This window comes from Muscardinus avellanarius, assembly GCF_963383645.1.
Source record: "Muscardinus avellanarius genome assembly, chromosome: 6".
Taxonomy (NCBI): domain Eukaryota; kingdom Metazoa; phylum Chordata; class Mammalia; order Rodentia; family Gliridae; genus Muscardinus; species Muscardinus avellanarius.
Genome location: NC_137791.1, coordinates 83,657,702 through 83,684,947, shown reverse-complemented (window position 1 = coordinate 83,684,947; position 27,246 = coordinate 83,657,702). Strand labels below are relative to the sequence as shown.

Below are 27,246 nucleotides of genomic sequence, written 5' to 3'. Positions count from 1 at the left end.
GGTGGGCAGTAGAGTTAGTTGTATGAACTTCAAAGAAACTTTGAGGAAAAATATAATTTTACAAGGCCATGAAAAGTAATGAACAGTGATGGCAAGGAGGATAAAATTAAATCATGAATCATGTAGTGTTTTGGAGTATGGGAGAATAAGAAATCCTTCTTCATGAAGGCCATAATGTATTATGTCCTGAGGAAAGAACTATATCTCAATTATTCAGGGGATTATAGAAGACAGTCAAATAAAAAATCAAGACAAACAGTTGTTTATTAATCATGGAATGGCAGTTCAGGATTGTAAAAGTGTGCAAGAAAGAGTTTACCTTAAGGAAACAAACCTGAATGTGGGCAAAATTTACCCAGAGGTATGTTTCATATTAAAGGTAATAATGTTTGCGATACATTAATAAATGTAATACTAACTTCAATTTTTGTTGATAAATTACAAAGAATAAATTTAAAGTAAAAATTATAATGGGACTTTTCTATAAAAATATCCTTTTTGTGTGTGTGTGTGTGTGTGTTACTGGGGTTCCTGGAAGCCCTTCTACCTCCAGGCTACACTCCCAGACCTATTTTTACATTTTTATTTGGAAACAGAATCTCCTAAGCCAGCGCTCGCAGCTGGCTTCGAACCTGTGCAATCCTCCTGTCTCTGCCTCCCAAGCGCGGGGATTACAAGTGTGCGCCACCACGCCCGGCAAAATATCTAATCTTAAGTTAGATGATTAGACAGATGTTTGTCTTGTTAAGTCCTATTTAAAAATATATATGACTTTAAAATGTGATATGTATATGTGTGTGTGTGTGTGTGTTCTTAAAAAGCTTTAATTGCATTTTAAAACTTGAAGTTATGTACTTTAGAAATTTAATTACACTTATTCTGTTTTGGGGCCATCTCTCTTTGCACTTTTTGCATCTAGTCCTCATATACTGACAATACAGAACTCCTCAAGCTCAAGGCAGAAGTCAAGGGAAGATTCTCACTTAAGTGACAATTTGGTATTTCAAATTAAAATTATTAGACCCTATGTTCTACATTTACATATTTGTCACTTGATGAAATCTTTTTATGGTTTCTGTTATAAAACTGAAAGTTGATGTTAACAGTCTACATGGAAAATAAATTATATTTCACTGATGAGTGTTACACATGAAAAGAGACTCTAATATTTCTGTATGAGGTTAGCTTAGAGTCTATGTCATAGTTTCTCATTTTTAGGAAAGCAATAAGGATTAAGTTCTATAAATGTATTTATACTTATTTGCATAATTATAAATAAATGCAGTAACTTATTAGAAAAGTAAATAAAGAATTTCTGTGTAAAACGGTGTCTACAAAATGGTATGAAATCCATTTGAATCAAGTGAAGAACACCTAAACAACCAGGAGGTGATGAGTTGTTGGTTGGAAATTAGTTTGTTCCTAATAAATTTGAAGAACAATTAAATGGTTCAACTATCATGTGTGTGCTAAGAATTATACTCAATACTGACATGTATGACAAGGAATAAGATATTTTCTTCATCTAATTCACAGGTGAAAAAAAAAACTGAGTTCCAGCTGGAGAAAGCCCTCTCAGGAACTGATCATTAATAGGAAAGTAAAGATGGCTTTTCACTCCCTTCTGTACCCAGCCCACCACTCTCACCCCTCACTTTCCTCTAAGCCACAAAGCTAAAGAAAACCAAATGCAATGCTGTAAAAAACAGAGAAGATGATTGTGGAATCCTTAAGGGTTCTGGACCTGGAGAGGGTAATTTTGAACATCTTCAAACTGGAAAGGAGCAGGAATGTAGAAGCAAATGGTTTGTTGGCCCGTGAGCAAAGTATAGGTCTTTTGGATTTCCTAGATTTTTATTTTCCAAGTATGTTGCTTTCATTTTTCTCTTTACCTTTCTGGTGGTTTCCTTTGCCTTTAACCAACTACAATACAGAATTGAAATGTATGTAACCTTTAACAGAAAATTAATACAAATAGTATGTTCCATATTAAGAATGGTTCCTCGCATACAATAGGACTTGAATAAATGCATAGCTTGTTAAAGATAAAAAATGAATTAATTGAATTATTGATGAAACATTTTTCCATAAGATATTAAATTTCTTTTAAATAATAATATTAGTAACAATCATCCTGCTTTTATTACAATCTATTTTAAAAGTAAATTCTAATGTGTACTAGTTCCATGGAGAATACTAATTAATATAAAAAGTTTGTTGTGTTTGCTTATTTTGTTTTGTTTTTAACAAAATAAACCTTAGTTTGTGGCTATAAAATGAATCAGCCAAAAGGGCACACTTAAAATTATTGGAAAGAATTAATTCTGTTAGGGGTATTGTGGTCTAGGAATATACTTTGTTTCATTGAATTTTTTTTTGTATCTGTGGTACTGAGGATTGAACCCAGAGGCATTCTATCTCCAAGCTACACCCTCAACACAATTTTATCATTCATTTTGAAACAGGGTCTCACTAAGTTGCTGAGTCTCACTACTTGCTGAGGCTGTCCTTGAACCTGTGATCCTCCTGTCTCAGTTTCTCAAGTACTAGGATTACAAGTGTGTGCCACCATACCTGAATGTGTTTATTTTAATATAATGTACAAATTTCCAGTTATTGCTAACAAGAAAAAAATTGTAACTCTGGTTATATTCCATATGAAAAGACATTTGTAATTCCCTTTTTATCCTAAGTAATTTGTATTAATTTACCACATATATGTAGATTAAGAATTAATGTTCAGTAGCATCAAAATATTTTAAAATGTAGAGTGGATTAGAAGGAAGACTGAGGGCTAAAATATTGGAAATTTATTTTCTATATATTTTCAAATCTATTTCTATATATTTAAGTCTATTAAAATGGAAACATCTTAGAATCATTTACTGGCATCTCATTTTTATATTCTTAGGTAAAAATTGCTTTTATGTTATTTCTCAGTTTTAAAATTTCAAATAGCAAAGTATTTCTCAAAGAACATTAAAATTCTTATGTTTTTTTATTTTTTATATTTCAATTATATTTATCAGTTTCAGAAAGAGGGCTAAATTATGATACTTCGTATTCAACCTGGATAGTTCTCTTTTTTATGTATCAATCTAATTAGTAATTTAAAAATTACAGATAACAATATATATTCTATACATATGTATATTCTATATATATTCTACACATATTCTGTAGAATTTATCTATTTTCTATACACTAACAATATGTATTCTAAACTCTTGGATGAGGGGGAGAAACACTTTCTTTCTTGTGCCATTTTATTTCTATAAACTGATAAATTTACTTCAAGTTCTATGCTTTTCCTCTTTTTGTCTATGATTATCTCATTATCACATAAAAATGTCGATTAAAAACCAATATTAAAATAAATTTTAATTTAATCCAACATTAAATTTCCCAAATCCTAAATGTAAAAATAATAGCATGGCGTCTTGAAAGAGTATTAATATTACTATGTCATTTTCCCCAACAAATAGAAGAGAAAAACATGATTAGATTGCCAACTCAGAATAATTTCTAATTTTCATTGGGAACCACAATAATAAAATAAATCTCTCAAATATAAAATAAAGTTAAACTTACTGATACATCATAGACTGTCAAGAACACACACTCCTCCACCTCTATGCTGCTTTGTGATTTCTCGTCAAGTGAGTAGTTTCCTGTGTATTCTTCCAGATTTGTAAGCTGACTAAAGTTAAGAATACTTAAGGATGTAAAAGAAACTAGCTTAACAAGTTGGGATGGGTAAATGTTAAACAATAGTATGGTTTGAGGTGAAGAATCACTTGATAAATCTTTGTTACAGGAAGGGAGAATTTCCTGGTTCTGGCTATTCAAATTAAGTGAGACACAATATCGAGTACAAAACCTAAGCAACACCCCTTAATACCTTGAGGAGTTTTGTTTTTGTCTTCCATGCAGGTGCTCTTCCTGCTGAGTCTCGAGACTGACCATCCGTCACTAGCAGAGTCAAGCCCGAAACAAGATCAGTTTTCATGAAACATTAGCTGTTGAACAGCTTTTCTTAGTGCTAGTATATGTGCTTAATACATCTGGCTCAGCAGTTTGTCTCTAAAGGTATATCCTGTTATTTTTACTTTAATTTTTTATCGCACTAGCCTATACAGGAAAAGGGAGTTCGAGGGTACTGGGATTAGGTTAGGAGACAAATATACCAAGAGAGGCTGTGTGCATATATGAGTGTACCACTATGACTCTCACTGTGATGTATACTTATATGCACCAATAAAATTCTAAAGGGGGGGATCCTGCTTTAAGGTGGAAAATTAAAATAAAATTTTAGCCAACGGTCATATTAAAGATCCTTATCAACTAATCATCTCTTCTCTGTGTGGTCTACTTTTTAGCTACATCTTTGTTAACTTTGATTTAGTATATTTTCTATCAATCCATTTATTTTTCCCATTGAATCTTTGCCTCAAATGCAGATAATGTTTCTTCTTTTTTTTAAGTTACAGTCCTCAACTTAAAATCTTAGAATTTGTCTACATTGGGTTCACAGACCCTGAAAGCCTGTATTATAAAATGACCTCCTCCAGAATGTTCTTTCCCTGTAGCTTGCACCATTTGACTCATACTTTTTCCTCAAGTAAGCTTCTAGTAATTAGTTTTGTTTATCTTTGTATTGCAATCTAGCCTACTGCTTGGTCTAAGTCATCACATTTTTTTCAGTGTTATCAAAATACTATGGTGATGCATGCATATCCATGTTAGCATCACAATTTACAATAGCCAAATTATGGAAGCAACCTAGGTATCCATAAACAGATGAATGAATAAAGAAAATGTGGTATACATAAACAATGGAATTTTACTCAGCAATATAAAAGGATAAAATTATATCATTTGTTGAAAAATCAATGGAACTAGAGAATATTATGCAAAGCTGCTAAGTGAGATCTAGTCTCACACTTTTTCCTCAAGCTTATAGTATTAGTTTTGTTTATCTTCAGATTTTTAGACCCAGCTCTCCCTCTCTCTCTCTCTCTCTCTCCTCTCTCTCTCTCTCTCTCTCTCTCTCTCTCTCTCTCTCTCTCTCTCTCTCTCTCAGTACTGGGGTTCCTGGAAGCCCTTCTACCTACGGGCTATGCTCCCAGACCTATTTTATACTTTTTATTTGGAAACAGGGTCTCTTAAGCCAGCATGGCTGGCTTAAAAACTGCATGATCCTTCTGTATCCAACTTCGCAAGCGCGGGGATTACAAACGTGCACCATCACGCCCAGCTGCTCATTTCTCCTTTTAGTGAATGATTTGAGGGTTAAAACTGTAATGTCTTTCAATGCACTTACTAGCACCTCCGCAAGCACAAAGGCTATATACTTAGTCTTTCCCCCCAACATTTTAACAGTCAACATTCCCATTTACTTTCTGTGTGCATGTGGTCCTGGGCATTGAACCCAGGAACATTCTATTTTTGAGCCACACTACCAGCCCTATTTTTATTTTTTATTTTGAAACAGGGACTCACTTAGTTACAAAAGGCCTCAGTAAGTTGCTGAGGCTGGCTGCAAACCTGCGATCCTTCTGCCTCAGCCTCCCAAGTACTTTTTTGCATCTCCACTTCATTTCATGTTGGCAAAACAGGAACATGTTGCAATTACAATTCATAAATGAGTATATAGAGGCAAATGTTCAAACAAGCTAATCAGTTAGAAGTTCTCTACCTTGATCAGTTTTCTACTACTGCGTAAAAATAGTAGCTTAGCTGTTCAAAATGATAGTCCTTTTTTATCTATTTTTATTCCATGAAGTTCAGGCAAGCTCAACTTTGCTTTCTGCTCAGGATCTCAAAAGTTGAAAGCGAAGTGTCTGGCTGGCTGTGGTGAAGAACCAACCAAGTTCATTTAGCTTCAGTTCCTTTTTGAAGGACTAAGGACCTTCCCCCCATCCCAATGAAGTATTACAGCCTGGCAGTTTAATTAGCTTAACATCTTTGCCTATACTAAAACTGTCCTTCATTTTCTTAGGTTTAGCTGGATATAATTTTTTGGGGTGGTACTGGGGGTCCTGGGAACCCTTCTACCTCTGGGCTATACTCCCAGACCTATTTTATATTTTTATTTGGAAACAAGTTCTCTTGAGCCAGTACCGCTGGCTTCGAACCTGCGCGATCCTCCTTCTCCGCCTCCCAAGCACAAGGATTACAAGCGTGCGCCACCATGCCCCACATTAGCTGGGTATAATTTTAAAGAGTGGGTTGGTGTAGGGGTCGCGGGACTCTGGGCCCCAGGCCGGACCTTGCGTAGCACGCCAGACCCCTGGAGAAACCAGGCCCAGTAAGACCCTGGGTCCCGGGCAGGGGTCGGGCAGGGCACGCTGGACCTTGGAACAGTCGGTGCCCAGGTTGCAGGACTCTGGGCCCCAGGCAGAGTAGTGCAGAGCACGCTGGACCCATGGGGAAACTGGGCCAGGTCACAGTGCTACTGAGTGCTTGATCCCACTACCTCCTCAAAACACACATACCGTCTTCTCTTATTTAAAAAAAAAAAAAAAAGGAAAAGAAAAAAAGAAAAAAAATATTGGAGAGGGGTTAAGAAGGCTGTGGCGGATGCTAGGATACTGGAGATGCAGACAAAACTTATCCAAATGCACTGGAACTTATGGAAAAATTCCCCATGAAGGAGGACTGCTGTTTCTCTATATTGTTAAGAATCTTGGACATCACCCGTATGGAGAGAGTTTAGCGGAGACCAAGGAGAAAGGCAGTGTTGAAAGCGGTCTCCACACGATGGCGGTGGAGACTTGTATTCAGGAGAAGCAGAAATCGGATCCTACCAACCTTATTTTTTTGGAGAAATTACACCAAATGTAGAATGCTACCGTCACGCATGCTTAAGAACACTGGACAACATTCAGAGTGGAAAAAGAGGTTGGGAAAGATTTGAAATGGTGGAGGCAGTGTCAATGGCAGTGGTCAGTACTCAGGGGAGGCAGAGATCTGATGCATTACACCTGGAACCTTTGAAATAATAACCCCAGAGGCAGAATGTACCACCACGCACCCTCGAGAACATGGGACAATTGGTTGGGCGAAGAGGGTGCTTGGATTGGAGCCTGCCAAGGGGTGAGGCCGACGACAGACACAGCAAAGCTGGGATTGGAGCCTGCCATGAGGCAAGGCCAGTACTGGAGCCTCCAAGGCTGGGATCGGAGCCTGCCGTGAGGCAAGGCCAGTGCTTGGGCCTTCGATGCCAGGATCGGAGCCTGCCGAGGAGTTAGGCCAGTGCCAGGATCAGCAAGGCCAAGATTGGAGCCTGCCGTGAGGCAAGGCTGATGCTGGGGCCTTCGAGGCAGGGACCAGAGCCTGCCGAGGGGTTAGGCTGGTGCTGGGGCCAATGGCCTACATCGGAGCCTGCTGTGAGGCAAGGCCAATACTGGGGCCTCCGAGGCTGGGATTGGAGCCTGCCAAGGGGTTAGGCCGATGCTGGGGCCAGTGAGGCTGGGATCACAGCCTGCCATGAGTCTAGGCTGGTGCTGGGCCTTCAAGGCCAGGATCGGAGCCTGCCGAGGGGTTAGGCCGGTGCTGGGGCTTCCGAGGCCAGCATCAGAGCCTGCCGTGAGGCAAGGCCGGTGCTGGGGCCTCCGAGGCCAGGATAAGAGCCTGCCAAGGGGATAGGCAGATGCCGGGGCCAATGGCCGGCATCGGAGCCTGCCGTGAGGCAAGGCCGCTACTGGGGCCTCTGAGGCTGGGATCGGAGCCTGCCTGAGGTGTTTGGCTGATGTCGGGGTCAGCGAGACCGGGATCGGAGCCTGCTATGAGGCAAGGCCGGAGCTGGGGCCTCTGAGGCCGGGATCAGAGCCTACCAAGCGGTTAGACTGGTGCCGGGGCCAGCGGCCAACATCAGAGCCTTCTGTGAGGCAAGGCCGCTACTGAGGCCGCCGAGGCTGGTATTGGAGCCTGCCTTGAGGCTAGGTCGTTGCTGGGGACACCGAGGCCGGGATCAGAGCCAGCTGAGGGGTTAGGCCGGTGTCGGAATCCGGGCCTCCCATGAGGCAAGGCCGCTGCTTGACCCAGCAAGGTCTGGATCAGTCCACCGGGTAGCCAGGCCACTACTGGGGCCGTCAAGAGTGGGATTGGTACTTACAACGTGGCATGCACAGAGAAATCGCAGAAAATAAAAACCAGATGCTTCCTCTAATCAGCAATAACTAGGAGGAAAGGGGCAACAGGAAGAGGTCAAGTTATAGAAAGGGCCCTATAGCGAAGCAATTAAGGTGACCAATCAGAGGGTATGGAATAGGGGAGGATGGTGCCTCTTTTTTTTTTTCTTTTTTTTATATTTCATTTATTATTTTGTTTTATTTTGTTTTAATTTTTTTACAATTTTTTTATTGAACATAAATAGTATACATTTAAACTATATTTGGTGCCCTCTCCCCCCACCCCCGTTTTCTCTTCCCCCTCCCACCAATGGTTGTCCAGGTTAACCATGTCTTATTCATAATTTTACACATGTTCAGATGTAGACCCTCATTAATCAAGATCAGCCTTCCTCCTCTCCTATCTTTCCATTCAAACTTTGCTGGTATTTCCCCTCCATTATCTGGAGTCCCACTGGTATCCTTTGTGTTTCCTAGTTTGGGCATATTAGAGGAAATATATGTACCTTCTCCTTCTGTGCTTGGCTGATCTCACTTAACATAATGTTCTCCAGGGCTTTCCATCTTCTTGCAAATGATATAATTTTGTTCTTCTTTATGGCTGAATAGAATTCCATTGTGTGTATTTCCCAAAGTTTTGCATCCACTCATCTGTTGACGGAGATCTGGGTTGGTTCCATATTTTGACTATTACAAATTGTGCTGCTATGAACATAGGTATGCATATGTTGCTGTATTTCTCTGAATTCAACCCCTTTGGAAAAATACCCAGGGGTGGTATAGCTGGATCATATGGTGGATCTATTCCCAACTTTCTCAGGAATCTCCACACAGATCTCCATAGTGGCTGAACTAGTTTGCATTCCCACCAACAGTGTAAAAGAGTTCCTCTTTCCCCACATCCTCGCCAGCATTTGTTGTTGTTTGATTTCTTTATGCTTGCCACTCTGACTGGGGTTAGATGGAATCTCAGTGTGGTTTTGATTTGCATCTCCCTGATGGCCAGTGATGAAGAACATCTTTTCATGTATCTATTGGCCCTTTGTATCTCTTCTTTTGTGAAGTGTCTATTTAGTTCATTAGCCCATTTCTTGATTGGGTTGTTTGTTTTGCTAGTGTAGAGTCTTTTGAGCTCTTTGTATATTCTGGATATTAGCCCCCTATCAGAATGGCGGCTGGTAAAGATTCTTTCCCATTCTGTAGGCTTCCTCTTTAGGTTATTGATAGTTTCCTTTGATGAGAAGAAACTTTTTAGTTTGATGCTTTGCCACTTGTTTATTCTTGATTTAATTTCCTGAGCTTTGGAGGTTTTGTTGAGAAAGTTACTGCCTGTGCCAATATGTTGTAGTGTTGAACCTATGCTCTTCTCTACTAACTTCACAGTTTCAGGTCTAATTTCTAAGTCTTTGATCCAGGATGGAGCCTCTTTAAAAAGCAGGAGGTACATAAACAAATGTATCAAAGTTAATCAGGAAACAAGCATGGGATCGAGGGAGGGGGAGGGAATGGGACTGGGGGGGAGCTGGATGAGGGCTAAGTGGATGATGTGTGCTTGTATATACTCTCAAGTCTTATATTCCAATGTGATATATGATTACAATGTACCAATAAAAAATAAATAAATAATAAATAAAATGGGTGCAAGGAAAAAAAAGTGAGTTGGTCTTAAGCATAAAACCAATTTGTTCCCACCACATGTTTTGCTGAGCATCATGTTAATTTAGCTTACCTAATTTTTTTCCCAATGAGAAGCATTTTGGCAATGGTTATTTAGTTTCACTGACGCTAGGACTTCCACAGTCCTACCACTAAACTAATAACTCAGTTGTAACATTGCAGAGAATATAGGATAAAAAACTTCTGGATTCTATTACTGCACTGACTATAGCCCACTATATAACATTGCAGAAATTCATTCCACCTTCATATCACATTATTAAAAACAGGAAGCAGTTGTAGACAATCTCTTAGGTTCCTTACAATACTAACAGCTATGTGTCTGATATTAATTTTAACCATTCATGATTAATTTATTTTTCATTTCCATGATTATATAAAGGTATTTCTGTCATAATCCTTTCTATGTCAAAGAGATATATTAGCAAATAAATATTTATTAAGTTGAAGGGGTAGATTTTCATTAGTATATTTTTATTGAATCATGAAGATGTCCCTGAGAATGTTTAAGCATTAGCAAAAATTATAGTACAATATTTTAGTATTATACATATCCCATTATCTCTCATGGTACCCCAAATTACAGTATGATTCTTAGGGGTTATGTTTTGCATTATTTACTATCAGCTCAATGGATCTGATTTGTCTTTTAAAATGAGTCTGACAAATTTTAGGGTTTTTTTCTATGAAAAACCATGAATGTTAGTATAGTATTACCACACAGGAGAAAAATCTTAGTTTGGCTGTCTGTTTGTCTAACCACAAGTATACTTGCAAAATTCACAAATCAATAAAAATGACAACACTGTAAAAAACAAATGAAACTTATTTATAATCTTAACTCATTTTCAGCATCATTCGTATCGGTCCTACATTACAAGAATATACTTTGCATTTTTTAAACAAGTTTTAAACCATCTTTAACTTTTTAACTTTCATTCATCAGGAAATCTCACAATAATGCCATGAGGTAGATAGCTTCATGCACCATTTGACAGATGGAGACATGAAGTAAAATATATGTGATTTCTGTAATCCATCCGATCTGCCAAATGCCAAACTCAGAATAAGACATATAAATCTTTTAAAAACTTGCCTATTCATTGTTTAGAGTTCCTATGGTCTTTTGTCTTTATTCTTCTCATTTATGGTAAAATGTCATTGAATTGAATTGAATTGAATTAAGCATAGAAATATTTAAATAACTATACATAGTTTCACAGATACTTATACACAAAAGTTATCACAGTCTTGTGAAATATAAATAAAATCACACAAAAACATATATCCACTGTTAAGAATTTACATGGGGAAACATTTTTAGACATATTTGCTTTCCTTTTTCTACCACAACAGTTTTAATATAAAAAACCCAACATCAAACAAATCCATCTTTATTTAATATGCTAAACAATTTTTAGAGTGCTTTAGATGTTTCTATGCCATTTACAGATTAAGGAATTATAAGAATTTAAGCTTTTACTTTGCTTTTTCTTATAATATTTAGTTATTACTAGTCAACTCAGAAATTTGATAACATTTCCTTTTTAAAAGTGAAGTGTTCATGCATGACTCCTCTGTGCTTATGACACCTTATTGAGATGTAAATTAAAAGTAGGAAATTTTTTAGTTATATTTATCTTGTTTACACATATTACATATAAATACATATACATGTGAGCTAACACAACTTTCCATCATTAAAGAAATGAGTAGGCCAGATTTTCTCTGATAAACCAGAGCAAAAATCTAGGTTTAAAAGGCCAGAGGTGGATACAGACATATCTCTGAAGTCACAGCCATGACGACAGATGATCATCCTAGGAGTACTTGTCTAGAAACATAATTCAAAATAAATTAAGGTGCCAGGCATGGTGGTGCACGCTTGTAATCCCAGCATTCGGGAGGCTGAGACCAGAGGATCACAGTTCGCGGATAGTCTCAGCTATGTAGTGAGGCTCTCTGCAACTTAGTGAGACCGTTTCAAACATAAAAAATAAAAACTAGGGCAGAGAGTGTAACTTGGAGTTCAAATATACCCGGGTTCCATCCTCAAACCCGCAAAAAAGAAAATAAAAATAAAAATAAAAATAAAAATTAAGAAGGCATAAAAGTGATTTTTATAATCTGGTACTTAATCTAATATTTCACATTGCAGTTTCAAGTATTTTATAATCAATTATATCACTTTAAGGAAGCAAGGGAGAATTTTTTTTGAAAAACTATAGTAAATTTTATTGAGTCTAATGCACATTAATAATGATTAGTAGTAATTATTCACCTTAGAACTTACTGTGTGCAGACACTGGCAAGTGTTCTATTTATATTGATGCACATAATCCTCATAACAACCATATGAGGTAGTATCACTTTTAGTCCCAGTATAGAGATGAAAGAGCTAATTAACAGAGATGTTGAGATATTTACTAAAGGGCGCACAGTTCTCATGTGGCAGAGACAAGCTCTCACAGCCTGTTTTAGAGTCTCTGCTCTTCACCACTGTGCCCATCACTAGGCTTTGGGCTGTATTTGAGCCCTAAGATCATTAATTTATTTGACAAAATCCAGTTCATTTGTCTTAAAGTTCTCTGAGTCATTCATTCATTTAGCAATTATTTGGCAATTAGTTATTTAGCAATTAGTACTTGCCGGACAATGTCCTAAGTGCTTTACACAAATTAGCTTTTGCAACCTGATATTCTGATAGACATCTCATCTTGTCACAGAGCTAAAGACTAACAAAAGCACTAGTTATCATATGCTGATGTATATATTTCTAAATAAATAATTGGGCATCTCATTGTCTCAAAATTTTAGAGTGTTTTTATGACTAATAATTCAAAATCAGCTCTGCTAGCCTTTGTTCCCTTCTTTTTATCTTCCTTGTACTCATGAAAAAATGCTCCCAAGAGCCTTCTTTTTTCCTTCTTGGGATAACTGTAACTGATGTATGGATGACAAGATATTGCTAAAGAATAAACCAGAAATGCTTCTGAGCAACAGATGATTCTTTCTAAAGCTAGTGCTTAAGCACATAACACAATATTAATGAAAAGTTCAGATATGTTTTAAAAATGGCAATTCCTTTGGCTAATGATAACGCTGTGTACTGCTAGATGTAAACCCAGGTTAGAGTTCAAGTTATATTACAGATGCCATGCTCTTCCATGAGAGCCACCAAGTGTCCAATCATCAGTGCTAGAATGCTGAAGCTCGGAGTCTTGAGAAAAGATTGTGCTTGATTTTTGCTAGAAGAATCACAGCTGCTTTGGTATTATATGAAGTAAAATTGTGGCAGACTGGTGGCTCTTTATAACCTGTGGAAAATGACATTCCTCATCTTCATTGAAGAAAATCACTTATAAGTATTAATTTTATTAAGAAGTATCACAGTTTCCCTTGTGAGGGAGGAATCAGTGCTGTCATTTGCTGTGTCTTCTTTCCTCATGGTAGAGTTTTGTCATATAGGCACCAAAGTCACCTCATGATAGTAGATTGATCAAACTCTGAAGAGTCTCTTGACTTCCAGCAAAAGCACCGATTCAAATCACATGAATCCTAATAATAACATACAGTATGTAGGTGTTTCATCGCCATGTGTCATGGATGTAACTCATGGGCCATCCATACTAGATACCGGTCTTAGAGGCAATCCAGTCTCTATACTTAGTCACTCTTGTGTAGACACCAGGTTTTTTGGGAAGAGCACATGATTGTCCCCAACTTACTATACCAACAAGGTACCAGATGTCACGATGATCATAAACCAGAGGTCCACCAGAATCACCCTGAATAAAAGAAAACATATTTAAAATTATTAACTCCAATTTAATTCAGTAGAAAGGTCATTGTAATGATCTGTCATACATGGAGCAAAGGAATTGGTATATAGGGTAACCATCTAGACTATAGATTATGTAATGCTTCTTTCAATTGAGTTTAAATTTTGAGTTAAACTTTAAAGTGCATTGCTTTTTTTTTTTCTTTAGAAAGAGTAATCCTCAACAATATGGAATGGTCACAGTATTTCTGGCTTAGAAACCTTGGAGTTTATTTTGATAGGTTGATTTTGTAACATTTTATGAATATAAACATGAGATTATTATTTTTGGTAAAAAGCTTCAAAGGCATCTTATGAATATAGTTAGCTTCACTATTTCATGAGACTACTTTTGGTCCCCTTTTCTTTTACTCACCTACATCTTATTTATGTTTTCTTGCTACATTTTATAAAAAACCCTTTAAAATTTATTTGGGAACAGAGAAGAGTAAATAAGAAAACTATATATATATATATATATATATATATATATATATATATATATATATGCAGAGGTTAAATGTGTGGTCTTCACAGTTGAACTGTCTGAGGTTCAGTCCTAGTTATGTTAATTATTGGGTATGTGATCTTGGGTGAAATATTTACCTTTCCGTGCCTCTTCTACTTACTCTTACATTTATTCTTTTACCAACTATTCATTGAATTTTTATTATGTATTCTGGGAATTTTGATGAGTATTAGGAACACAATGATAAAAATGAAAAATACTTATACATCTTGAAGCTTAATTTTTTAGAAAATAAACATTAAGTGTGTCAAACAAATGTAAAATTACAAATGTGATATATGCTATGGAAACACACTAGGGGAATTTGACTGGCCAAGGAGGCTAGAAAATTTTCCCTCATGAAGTACAATTGAGCTGATTTCTGAAGAAAGTGAGGCTGACCATGAAAGGAGAGTGTGATGAAATGCATCCTAGGCAGAGGGAGCATGCACTGTGCCATGGAAGATCCTGTCCTGTACAAGGGACCAGTGGGCAGAGTGGGGAGAATGGAAAGGAGAGAATGAAGGAGGCAAGCGGTATGTGATGAAGCTGGGGAGGTGGAGAAAGTTGTTCATACGGAGCCCAGAAAGTACTGTTTAGAAGTTTATGTTTTGTCTTTTTAAATTTTCTTTTCAACTTTATAATTCTAAGTTATTACAATGCAGTACAAAATGTATCCACAACCATGGAAGCAGGCAGTAGGAGATATTTCTTCTTTTACTTTTTATTGATGCATTTTAATCATGCATCTTGATGAAGTTCAGGGTGGTGGAAGCATATATGAACACAGCACTCGTTGAGCCCTCCCCCAGTTCCCATCCGATTCCCTCCCCTTTCCCTCACAGTGATTGATTTTGGTAAGTTTGTTTATGTGCATCATGTCTTAAGACCAGAAAAGAATCCACTAAAGTATTTTAAGGAGGAATTTGGTATGATCAGATTAGCATCTTGTTAGAAATTAAGTTGTCTTTCATTTAATTAATAATGCATCAAAAGAGTGCAAATGAGGGAATTAGAAGATTATTAGTGTAGTTGCCTGTGTGATAGAGATGAGTGGTGCCCTTAAGTGGAAAGGTTTCTCTGTATTTTGTTTTCAACTTTAAGAAATTAACATTAGATCATAAAATTAATTGTATTGGTCCCATAGTTTGGCAATTGCGAATTGTGCAGCCATGAACATAGATATGCCTGCATTAGTTTGGTAGAAGTTGTATTGCTAGATCGGATGGTAGGTTCATTCCCATTCTTCTGAGGACCCTCCATACTGTTTTCCAAAATGGTTGCACTAATTTTCAATCCTACCAACAATGTCTTAGACTTCCCACTTCTTCACATCCTTGCCAGCATCTGTTGTTTGTGTTTTGAACGATTGCCATTTCTAATTGGAGTTAGATAAAATCTCAGGGTAGTTTTGATATGCATCTATTTGTTAATGATGTTGAGCATTTTTTCATACATTTATTGGTCATTTGAGTTCTTCTTTTGTGAAGTGTCTATTTAGTTCCCTTGCCCATTTTTTGATTGAGTTATTTATTTTCTTAGGATTGAGTTTCTTGACAGTTGGGTTATAAAACTACAGGATATGTACACAATCAAATTTTACTTAGCCATAAAGAAGAACAAAATTATGTCATTTACATGGAAATAGATGGAACTTGAGAACATTATATCAAGTGAGATTAGTCAGTCACAAAAAGCAAGAATTGCAGAAGCTAGGGAGATATGTAGAAGCTAGGGAGGAAAAGGGTCATAGGAGGAACTCTAGACAAAGTAGACACCATAGATGAGCAAATAAGGCAACCTCACTGAGATTGGATGAAAGGAGGATGGAAGAGGGAAGAGGGAAATTCCCTAATATAATGTTATACATTCACAAACACATCAAAATCAACCAGTAAGCCAAACATGAGAAGGAGGATGGGAGAGGGAATGGGATAGAAATTGGGGAAGGGCTACATAAATGATGTGTGCATGTATGCCTCTACCATCTTGTACTCCATTAGGATGTATAACTACAATGCACCAATAAAAGTTTTAAAACATTAAATTAAATTAATTGTGTTAACCAAATGTAAGGAATAAGAATTTAATTTTCTATTTTATAAAATAGGAATAATATACTGCTTATATTTCATTATACATTATTCTGGTATAAAAAGTGTTTGGGCATACATGAAACACAATACAATGTTTGTTGAATAAATAAATTTAGCTGTTGGTGAAATAGAATTTTTCTTCTCCAAAGTCAAATACATGCCTAATTTAGAAATAGATGATTGGAACTTCCCTTTTATAGTTTTGATCCTGATTTTGGATTTACCTTGCAAGCATCTACTTTGCCTTCCATGAATCCAGCACACAGCATTCCTGGAGTTATCAGGCCATCATACACGTCCTTTCTATTACACACATCAGTGCCTATGGTTTCAACTCTGGCTTGCCGAAGTTTATTTTGTGTAGGTCCTATTACACAAACAAACAAATAAATGATGTGTATTTTAAAATATAGTTGCATCTAAGCCATGAAAAACAAATAAATCATATATATTTCTGAGATGAGTGTCTTCAGTGTAGTGGCCCATTTTTACTGGGTTATTTGGGGTTCTTACAGTTTTTTGATAATGGAGATTGAGCCAAGGGGCATTCTACACCAAGCTACACCATCCCTCTTTCTCATGTTTGGCTTACTGATTGACTTTGATATGTTTGTATATGTATGTCATTACATTAGGGAATTTCCCTCTTCCCCTTCCATCCCCCTCAGCCTTATATTTTATTTTTATTTTGAAACAGGATAGTGTTAGGTTGGTAAGAGTCTCACTATGTGTTGAGGCTGTTCTTGGACTTGTGCTCCTCTTGTCTCAGCCTCCCAAGTACTGTGATTACAGGTGTGTGCCACCACTCTATGTTTAAAGTTTTTTTATATATATATTCTAGATATCATCCTCTTTCAGGAGAGTGGCTGGCAAAGATTTTCTCACATTCTGTAGGCTCTCTTTTCAGGCTCTTGATTGTTTCCTTTGCTGTGTAGAAGCTTTTAAATTTGCTGCATACTCCAGTTTTATATCACACTTATAGATATTTCAAGAAACCCTTAAAATTATATGCAAAATACTGTATATTTATATTTATATATTATAGAAAATATTAAAGCTATATGCAAAATATGCATATTTTCAAGAGGGGTGGGTTAACAGTTTTTATAAGATTCTCAGAGAGGTCTATTAAATTGATCTTGTCTAACTGGTTCATTTTTTCATATATAGAAACTGATGCCATAGAAATTGATTGATTTCCCAAAAGATGTAGAAGTAGAAACCAGAACATAGCTGCACGGGTCCATTTGCCCTACTCCATTCTTTAGTGTGCCATTTAAAAAAGTCTCACAGTATGGACAAAAAATGCATGCTCAATATATGGCAACGATGTCAGCACAGAACAGAACAGGGGTGGGGAGTTAGGAGAGGAGACCATGTAACTCTATGCGTTAGATTATGGGTATGGGTTGAAGCTGTTAAATAGCCATGAACTAGTAGTCAGGGGAGAGAAATAAAAAGAAACTTGTAAGAATCTCTCACAAAGTTAAGTTGTATATGCATGGAACAGTTGAGAAAATTTTCATATAGAATTCTAGTCAAAGAGCTTGATTAAGACACATTCATTCCCACTTATCTCTTAGTTTCTTCAAGATACTCTTAATAGAACCTTAAGTACATATTATTTTCTACTTTACATTTTTTTGTTGGTGGTAATGGGGTTCCTGGAAGCCCTTCTACCTCCAGGCTACACTCCCAGACCTATTTTTATATTTTTATTGGGAAACAGGGTCTCTTAAGCCAGGGAGACTGGCCTCGAACCTGTGTGATCCTCCTGTCTCCACCTCCCAAGCGCGGGGATTACAAGTGTGTGCTACCACACCTGGCTTATTTTCTATTTTAAAATATTCAATTAATTTATCTCTAGAGCAGAGTAAACTAATATGAGAAATCTAAAGTTCTGGTTTTCAATTAAAAAATTATTAGATTCAATGTTTTTCAACACCACTAAAAGGTAGGATGGAGGAGAAAATGCATATTTTTCTTAAATATTCCTAACCCATTTTCATGTTTCTGACTATCATATCTCATTAAAATGAGGAAGAACTGAAATAAACAGAAAATCTGTCATTATAATTGGGATTTAAAATATATGCAGACCAAAATTACTTATGCCTAGGAAGTGTACAGTTTGCACTTAGTTACTCCAATAATATTTTATCTTTTCATGTATCATCTAACATAGTCTGTTCTTTTCTCCCTTTTTTTGTGGTACCAGGGGTTGAATTCAGGGGTATTCTACCTCTGAGCTAAACCTCCAACACATTTTTAATTTTTAATTTTGAACCAGGGTCTCACGAAGTTGCGGAGGGCCTCACAAGTTGCTGAGGTTGTCTGCGAACCTGTGATCCTTCTGTCTTGGCCTCCCAAGTACTGGGATTATAAGCATGCGCCACCATGCCTGGCTTGTTCTTTTCTTCTATATTAGTCTCTCTCCTTTCTTATTTGTGAACTCAAAGATAGGGATATTATTTATTTTACTTTTTAACCCAAAGCTCCCTGTTCTGCCCAGGGCCACGCACATGGAAAGCATCACCATTGAGTGCTTCCCTAAGACAGTTTGTCCAACCTCAAGATATGTTTATATTAAGAAAATTAGGTTAAAATACTTACCATCATCTACAATGGATCCAAATCCTGTGACAAATACACTTGTTTTAGGTGGCAATCTCATAGATGAATCCGGGAGGCAAACTCTCTGGACTACATTTGAAAACTCAACTCGTGTGGTGAGCTGAGCCAAAGCAATGTCGTTTTCATTTGTTTCTCTATGGTAATTTTCATGAAGGATAATTTTGCCCACTCTTCTTTTCACTGAGGGTGGAGTTATAGTTGTACCAAAAGTAGCAATCCATTGACTTGGGTCTTTATTCCTATAAAAAATTAAAGGGTAGGATTTGTGATACTTAATTTCATCTTTAAAAAGATCAAGACTGTATTTCTCCTGTTCCGTGTTGTGAGAGAATTCACAGTTGATGACATTATGGGAAAAAATACTCTCGATGATTCAATTAAATATGTACAATTAATTAGTATGAATTAATTTCCAATTTGTAAATTCTGGCTAGTTACAAACTCAAACTCTTCTCTAACTTCAACAAATTACATAGAACTTAATTTTGATTTTAGATAATATATACACTAAGGCATTTTATCTCGGCACCAAATTCTCTATCCAATCTGTTGGCTCTTGTTTACTAGACTGTGTGTGTGTGTGTGTGTGTGTGTGTGTGTGTGTGTGTGTGTGTGTGTGTTATGTGTCTGTGTGTTTTGGTACTGGGAACTGAACCCAGATGGATTGTACCGCTGAGTTGCACCCCCAACCCAATTTTTTAAAATTTTGAAACAGGATCTTGCTGAGAGTCTCCATAAGTTTCTTAAGGTGATCTTGAACCTGCAATCCTCCCATCTTGGCCTTCCAAGTAATGGAATTACAGTCGTGTGCTAACACATCCATCTTATTGTGATTTTGGAGTCTAAATATAATTTGTCTGGTTGAATCCCACATGTGTATACAAAATTGTTTCTTTACCTATGTTCCCACCCCTCCCAGATAGTCAAGGCACAGCAGCCCTAACAGGAAGCCATGCTCCCTTCATCTTTTGATCCAGCCTGGTCAGTTCTTCCCTTCATGTTCTTCCCCCACAACGTTACATTGCAGACAAATTCTACCTAGCCTAGTCATCTCTTGAACTTCCTAATTCTTCTCCAAGTTCAATTCCACTCTTTTAAAAATTATCCACATCCAGAATGATTGGATATATCAAGAATCTTGAAACTCTCTGGGTGAAAGAAAATATGTAGAAGGAAATGACACAGAGGGGAATCTTAAAAGTGGATTTCCTCTTTCATGAGGGATTACTATTCTGGTGAATCACCAACTTTTAAGAGTAACAAAAACCTGAAAGATCAGGGGATTTCCTTATACTCTGCTCTGTCCCAGGGATGAGCAGGCAAAACCCAGATAGGGGTGGGGGCTCTTCTTTCATCTGATTTATCTATTTATATATTAAAGGAAGATTTTACTCAAAGCAAGAATCCTAGGACTGGAGCATTCATCTGAAAACTAGACACCAGATATTAGAATTCTAGGAGCTATAATATCATATATGACTTCTGGTCACACTGAATAGAGCAGCAGACAAACTGATGAGAGTGGGGTTTTTTCAGAGGAACAAAATCAATGGCAAAAGAGGACTGGAAAAAGAATACACTCAAACGTACTTCCGGAAGCAGTGAGCTGCTGTGAGCAGCCATGTGTTACTGATGAGGCTGGCTCCACACTGATGGCCTGCCCCTATGAGCTGCAGACTGGCCTGCCAAGGCCACTCCCCTTCCACAGCAGTCTCCCTTCCTTGGACAATTCTTTCAGTTGATAGTGATGCTGGTAATGGCATGTTTGAAGATGTCATTCTTATCCCACAACCTGTTTCAGAAATACGTGTTAGTTTGTTCTCATGAAAAGGAGAGAAAAAATATATATTAATATATATATATATATACACATATATATATATACACACACATATATATATATTTATTTATATAAAAAGTACATAAAGTACATACTATATGTATAGGTATGTATATCTTGGTTTATATTGGGTGAAGATACTTAGAAAATACATTGACCAAGCCAGGCGTGGTGGCGCATGTTTGTAATCCCAGCACTTGGGAGGCTGAGACAGGAGGATTGCACAGGTTCGAAGCCAACCTCAGCTGCTTAGTGAGACTCTCAGCATCTTAGTTAGACCCTGCCTCCAAATAAAATAGAAAATGGGTCTGAGAATATAGCCCAAAGGTTAAAAAAAAAAAAAAAAGCTTCTGGGTTCCATCCCCAGCACCATACCAAAAAAAAAAAAAAAAAAAATTTCATTGACCACTTTAAACCCTTCCTAGCATTCAACCTCTGAGGCTATTGTATAGAACTCAACTGATCAGTCTCAAAAGAAGTATTTACTGACTCTTCAAGGCACTCAGTACAAGAGTTGACTTCAGTCTCTCCCTGTAAAACATATAATAGATAGACAATGTAAACCTAGAAATCATAAAGTAGATCAAGCACTCCTTCAAGCAAAGGTGGCCTTGGTCTTTTGTAATCAGAAAAACTCTAGACAAAGAAGGAGAAACTATACATGAGCAAATAATGCAATTTAAGTAAGGGGGATGGAAGGAGAAATAGGGAAATACCCTAATGTGCATGATGTACATTCACAAGCATATCACAGTCAATCACTAAGCCAAACATGAGAAGGAGGGAGGGGAAGGGAATGGGGTGGAAACTGATAAGGGATAATTGAGTGATGTGTGTATGTATGCCTCTACTATCCTGTACTCCATTAAAAGTTATGACTATAATGCACCGATAAAAAAAGAAACCATACCTAGAACAGAATAAAAAAAAGTGGGTAGGATAGCTCAGCCTTCTTTGTGAGAAACAAAGAGAATTGAAGCAAGTTGAGATTATAAATGAACACAAAATCAGTGTGTGCACAGATTTTGTAAATTCATTTTAATGTCCTGATCAGAAAGCCAACTGGCTGGTCTAAAGTTTATCAAACCTTATAAGGTATTGTTAGATTCTAGAAAATTATTCCCTGAAGCAGACTGAGTTTCAGACATGTCAATCTGCCCTCTGTCATAAAATTTCTAAGGCAAAGAAAAGGATTTTTGTTCTTTTGACCATTCAGCAGCCATTTTGATTTTTACTTGATTAATAAATAAATAATTTATTGAACATAAAAAATGAATATATACCTTTCTATGTGTTTTCTATATTTTTAGCAATTGTATAGAACACATATTTTTAAAGAGGGACTCCATTAAAGCCAAAGAGGGACTTAATTCCCAAAGCACACATGATGTCAGTGTGTAAATATAACTCTCACACAATAAGCGTAACAACACACACAAGCATGGCACAATATTCCCAGGGTATCAGGGGCAACATACAAGCACCTTACACAGAACACAAAGCCTGGGCCTAATAGGCAACACATAGGCATAATACCTGCCACCCAGCTGTAATGTCTTGGCAAGCACATGGAGTCCCTAGCAAGCTGAGGATTACAGTTGTCAGCACCAGAGACTAAAAACTCAAAGATTCTCCTGCCAAGGAGCCTTGCCACCTTGCCATTCCAAACCACCAAAATAATGAGGCTGAATGCTCACATGAACTGGTAGTCATCAGGCAACTCCTCAACTTCGGTTCTGTTTGAGCACTGGTTAAGGTCAGACCTGGAGATCTGGACCAGATTCTCAACTAACTTGAACCTAAGACCCCGGCACAATCAGCTGCGCTCTGTGGTGAATGGACTGCCCAACCTGCTTCCCAGGTTGTACTCATATCTCTCTTTCTGCCCTAAAATATCATATATCATATAATATATGCATGAAATGTTATCAAATAAAGAACCTATCTTGGTCACAATCGCAATAAACCTTAAAATGACTGAGACTGTGTTTTGGCTATTTTCTCCCATCCAAGTCTGCTGAGAACAGCAACACATTTTTAGATAAACAGGAACATAAAGAGGTTACACATGTGGTAAGTGACAGAGTGGGATGTGAAAGGAGAATCTGAACCAAAGCCAGGAATAGTATCCTTACTAATGAGAGAGCGCCCGAGATTAACTGTAGGTCGTGATTCACCTTTGACATGACCAAGTAGAACCAATTTATTATTTTGTAAATCTTGTATTTTAACAGTTTTAAATAATAATAATCTTTTTATATTTTCTAAAATTTGAAAAAATAATTTTAAAAGTCTTTAAAAGTTCTCATTTTCTGATATCAAACCCTCAGTTGGTTAGACTTTATATCTACCTTTAAAAAGACTTGAAGGTGTCCTTACAAGATTTTTAGTAGGCATATATTGTCCATAAAAAAGCAAAGCATTTTTGGATATAGGAAGCAGGGTTGGAAGCCGGGCGTGGTGGCGCACACTTGTAATCCCAGCATTCCGGAGGCTTAGACCAGAGGTTCGTGGTTCGCAGACAACCTCAGCTACTTAGTGAGGCCCTCTGCAACTCAGTGAGACCCTGTTTCAAAATAAAGAATAAAAAATAGGGCAGGGGGTGTAGCTCGGAGGTTGAATGCCCCTGGGTTTTATCCCCAGACCCGCAATAAATAAATAAATAAATAAATAAATAAATAAATAAAGCAGGGTTGGGAGGAGGATAAAAAGTGTACATATCAGATATTTTAATTAAAATGCAAGAAAACTTAAAAAACAAGAAACATCTTAGCTTATTACCAACTTAGAACACTCTTATAAGAGGATATTAAAATGAAATATTTAAAGGGATTATTAACATAATATTTACAATGCTATATAATTGTATCACATTTCATGGGTCATAAAATTCAAATTATTTGGTAAAACTTATAAATTTAATACCTTAAATATAATAAAAATAATAAAATGACCAAATGTTTTGTTAATAAAATTATAAAATGAGAAAAATGCTCCTTAAATTGTATTTCTACCTTTTCTATGGCTCTTATTCATTATCTTTAAATTAAATCACAAATTGTAGATTTTGGAACTTACGGCTGCTGAGAAGATTTCTCATCTTTTTGCTGTCGATAGCTGTAATAAGCAAGACATAAATTAGTTTGAAGAACAATATATTCTCATTTATGTTATCTATTACATGGTATAATTAATATAAATTATCTTTCTGAGATATTCATATTTCAAGAAGAATGGAATTTTTCATAACCAATAATATTTAGTTTTAATATTTTATTGGTACATTATAGTTTTATAGTCTATAACCCAAGTAATATTTAAATAACTCTGTACTCTGGTTTGATTGTGGGCTCAAATTTTAAAATTTCACTTAAGAATAAGATCAGAGAACATTTCAGTTTTTTATTTTGGTTGGAAATCGGAAAAAGTAATTTTAAAATTAGAAAATGCATCTGACAGCCTGCTTTAGAAGCTGCAGTAAAAGTCAAAAACCTCTGTCAGATTCCTATCCTTAGTTTACCAAGACTAAATAGTTTAAGCTTTTTCCCAGTAACCAGTGATGAGAAGGCAAGCTTCGAGATGAGGGCATCAAGTCCTCAGAGCCCAATTCAAGGCCTTTCTCTAACAAAAAGTAGGGATTCAGTCCATGCAAGTTTATAAGCTTCTCTCACTGAGGATTTTCCCTCAGATGAGGGAAGTTTGTAGCTCAAATAGCAGGCACTGTGGGGGCAGAACATGAAGCTCTTCACATATAACCAGTGCAAAGACTCCTCCCACACACAAACTCTCAATCCACTGTGTGCTTCCTTTCTGTGACCTCTTTTTCCTTTCATAGTTGTTTATTCCTGTTCACTTAAACTCATCTACATTGGATTTTTTGTTGGTTTGGTGGCCATTTATTTTTTTATTTTTTCAGGAAAAAAAATAGAAAAATACTTTGCGATTTTCTCAAGGAACATTGATTTCCTCTTGTAAGGGACAGAAAGTTACTTTGACCTTTTAGGGCTTCTGTCTAGTGCTTAAGTACAACATACAAAGACAGGTAAGCAGGAGAAAATATACATGTTTAGTTAGTAAATTTGGTAAGGTGGGAGCTTTCAGAAATTAAGACACAAAAACTCAGGGGAAATTGTCTGATTTTATTCTTTAGTGCAATGAAGAATGGACAGCCACATACTATAGTATATATCTGGACAAAAGAGTGTGAGCTAATGACAAAAGACTAAGTGTGTTGGTGAGGTTGTGGGGCAGCAAGGCCTATCTTTTCAGTCTTTTTGGCCTCTGTGGTGGCATTCCTTTTTCCCAGGTATAGAGCAGGACCCTCAAGAGGTGTGCTATTCTGATCTACTATTAGAGAAGGTAGGTCAGAGAATTTCTTTATGGCCAGATCCTACATAGAAAGGCAAGGCAAGGTTAGAGTAATATCTCTAGGTTTTATCAGTTGCTTCAGAGAAGAGATATTCTAGTTCCTATGACTTATCTTACAGTACAAAGGGGAGCAGAAGAAAAGAGGAAGGGAGAGAAGGTCAGAAAGATTTTGCTTCTTAGATACTTTTGATTTCCTTCAGTTTAAAGTACTCAGTATGCCAAGACACTATACTTTAAGACTCAACCCCTACTGGAAGTTTCATGGATATATATCTCTTTTAAATGAATAATATGTATGTGGCAGAAGATAATATGTAGTTGAATTTTTGTTACCGAGTATGATTATACATAGTTATTTTGTTAGTAAAACATAGTTATTTTGGTATTAAAACAATCTATATAATAAAAAGTCATTGCACATGACCAAGAAGGCCAAAAATTACTTTGTAAAATTGAAGAATAAGAAACTCTACAAATTTAATAACAGTTAAATTTTATGATGGATATTTTAATTTAGAATATGTGATCATGCCTTATGGATCATTATAGTATCAGAAATTGATAATTAATTTGAGATTTACCTCTATGGAATGCTATAAAATATACTTTACTTTGAAATATAATTGATTAATGATCAAAGTGGATACCACACTCTCTATTTTTCCTAATTTCTTCATAAAAATAGAACACATTACCCCTAATATTTGGAGATGTATTTGAAAGATTCAAAAGCCCTTTCCCATTTTATATGAAATTATAAGAAACGAAACTTGGATATACATAACAAAAAGCAATGAAAAGAGCTGGAATACTTATTTCATATGAGATGTGTGCTAGAGTTTGAAAGTTGACAAAATAGACACAGTCTTATTCTTGATACTTAACCCTTATTCAAAAACATATCATTTTACTCTCTAATTGTGTGTTGGTAAAGAAAATTAGAAATTCCTGTCAGCTTGGATTCCAACTACTTGTAAGGTATTTTTTATTTTAATTTCATAAATGTTTTGAACTTCATTTATTATATTTTAAGTTGAAAACAAAAAAATTCTGATTTTATGCAAACAAACAAGAAAATAGATGAAAAATAGTTTTAAGTTGGAAATAAGCCAGAAGACCTTTCTACAGTTCATGTTACTTATTTTTATTACATGGATAAGTTTTGTTTGTTTTTTTTTGATTCTATAAAATATAACACCAAAATTGACCTGTAAAAGCCTCTGAGACTAAATAAATCCTAGCCCCAAAGTTTGCCAACATCTCAGTCTCAGAACTCAGCTTACTTACCTGTAAAATGTTGGAAATAGCACCTACTCTTTGGTGCTTATATAAATGTACAAACTTTATCAAAAGCTTAGCAAAAATTTTTTAAAAATTGTAATACTACATTTCTCTTCACGATTGATTTTTACTTATTTCTCTTCTACACTGATAGAGTTATCAGTGGTGAATTCTTAAAATGGGTATTTGACTTTACCAAGTTTTTATGACAAATAAAAGGAAATTGTGAGCAGAAAGAACTACAAAAATGGCAAAAATAAAGACTCACATGTGAGACTAAATGATGGTTTATTTATAGTCAAAGGCAATTGTTTAATCTTCAAGCTTTGGTATAAATTCCTTTCAACTTTTTTCTTGATTCCTTCAGCACTATTAGTAGATGGATATCGAAACATGAGCACCACAAGAATCTTCACACCTTCTTCATCATCTGGACTGAGAAGCAAAACAGCAGACAAATGATGCCTTTCTCTAATCATGAACTATTTTCACCTATTAGAACTTATTAAATTGAATGTACATGACTACCAAATTTTAATTGATAGCTAAACAAAGGCAATAGGAATATTTGTGTAGTAATTAGGAAGTATTGGAAGCACTGTAGAAGAAATAAAAGCAAAATGTTAAAAATACTGAATAAGTTGTATTCCTGAAAAATACATTTTCTCTTCTCTTCCTTCCTTAGCTCATGGTTCAGAGGAGTCTGTAGGAGGCGGTGTTTAATAAATCTTGCTTTACATGTACTTAAAAGGGATTCCTTTAAAAGATATTTTGAGTAAAAGTTGTAACTGAGGTCATTATTCTTGAGTGGTGCGGCAGAGACAATGGACTTATTTACCAAAACCAGTGTCCTTTGCCTACTGAACACAGAGCTGGGTTTCATTTCT

The 27,246-nt window shown here is 36.3% G+C and overlaps 2 protein-coding genes across 2 annotated transcripts in view; both read right to left on the bottom strand.

Annotated features, from left to right (window-relative positions):
- LOC308264102 (transmembrane protease serine 11G-like) overlaps nucleotides 1-3,966 on the bottom strand; it is a gene marked incomplete at both ends in the record, with an annotated part of 35,144 nt that extends 31,178 nt beyond the window's left edge. Inside the window, one exon of the mRNA XM_080697233.1 lies at nucleotides 3,902-3,966. Coding sequence (XP_080553359.1) covers nucleotides 3,902-3,966 — 65 coding nt within the window. The remainder of the gene's footprint in view (nucleotides 1-3,901) is intronic.
- A 9,475-nt stretch (nucleotides 3,967-13,441) lies between these two features.
- Nucleotides 13,442-27,246, bottom strand: part of LOC308264100 (transmembrane protease serine 11F) — a gene marked incomplete at both ends in the record, with an annotated part of 42,739 nt that continues 28,934 nt past the window's right edge. Inside the window, 6 exons of the mRNA XM_080697231.1 lie at nucleotides 13,442-13,600; nucleotides 16,461-16,603; nucleotides 18,850-19,109; nucleotides 20,461-20,662; nucleotides 23,789-23,827; nucleotides 26,628-26,794. Of these exons, the coding sequence (XP_080553357.1) occupies nucleotides 13,442-13,600; nucleotides 16,461-16,603; nucleotides 18,850-19,109; nucleotides 20,461-20,662; nucleotides 23,789-23,827; nucleotides 26,628-26,794 (970 nt within the window). The remainder of the gene's footprint in view (nucleotides 13,601-16,460; nucleotides 16,604-18,849; nucleotides 19,110-20,460; nucleotides 20,663-23,788; nucleotides 23,828-26,627; nucleotides 26,795-27,246) is intronic.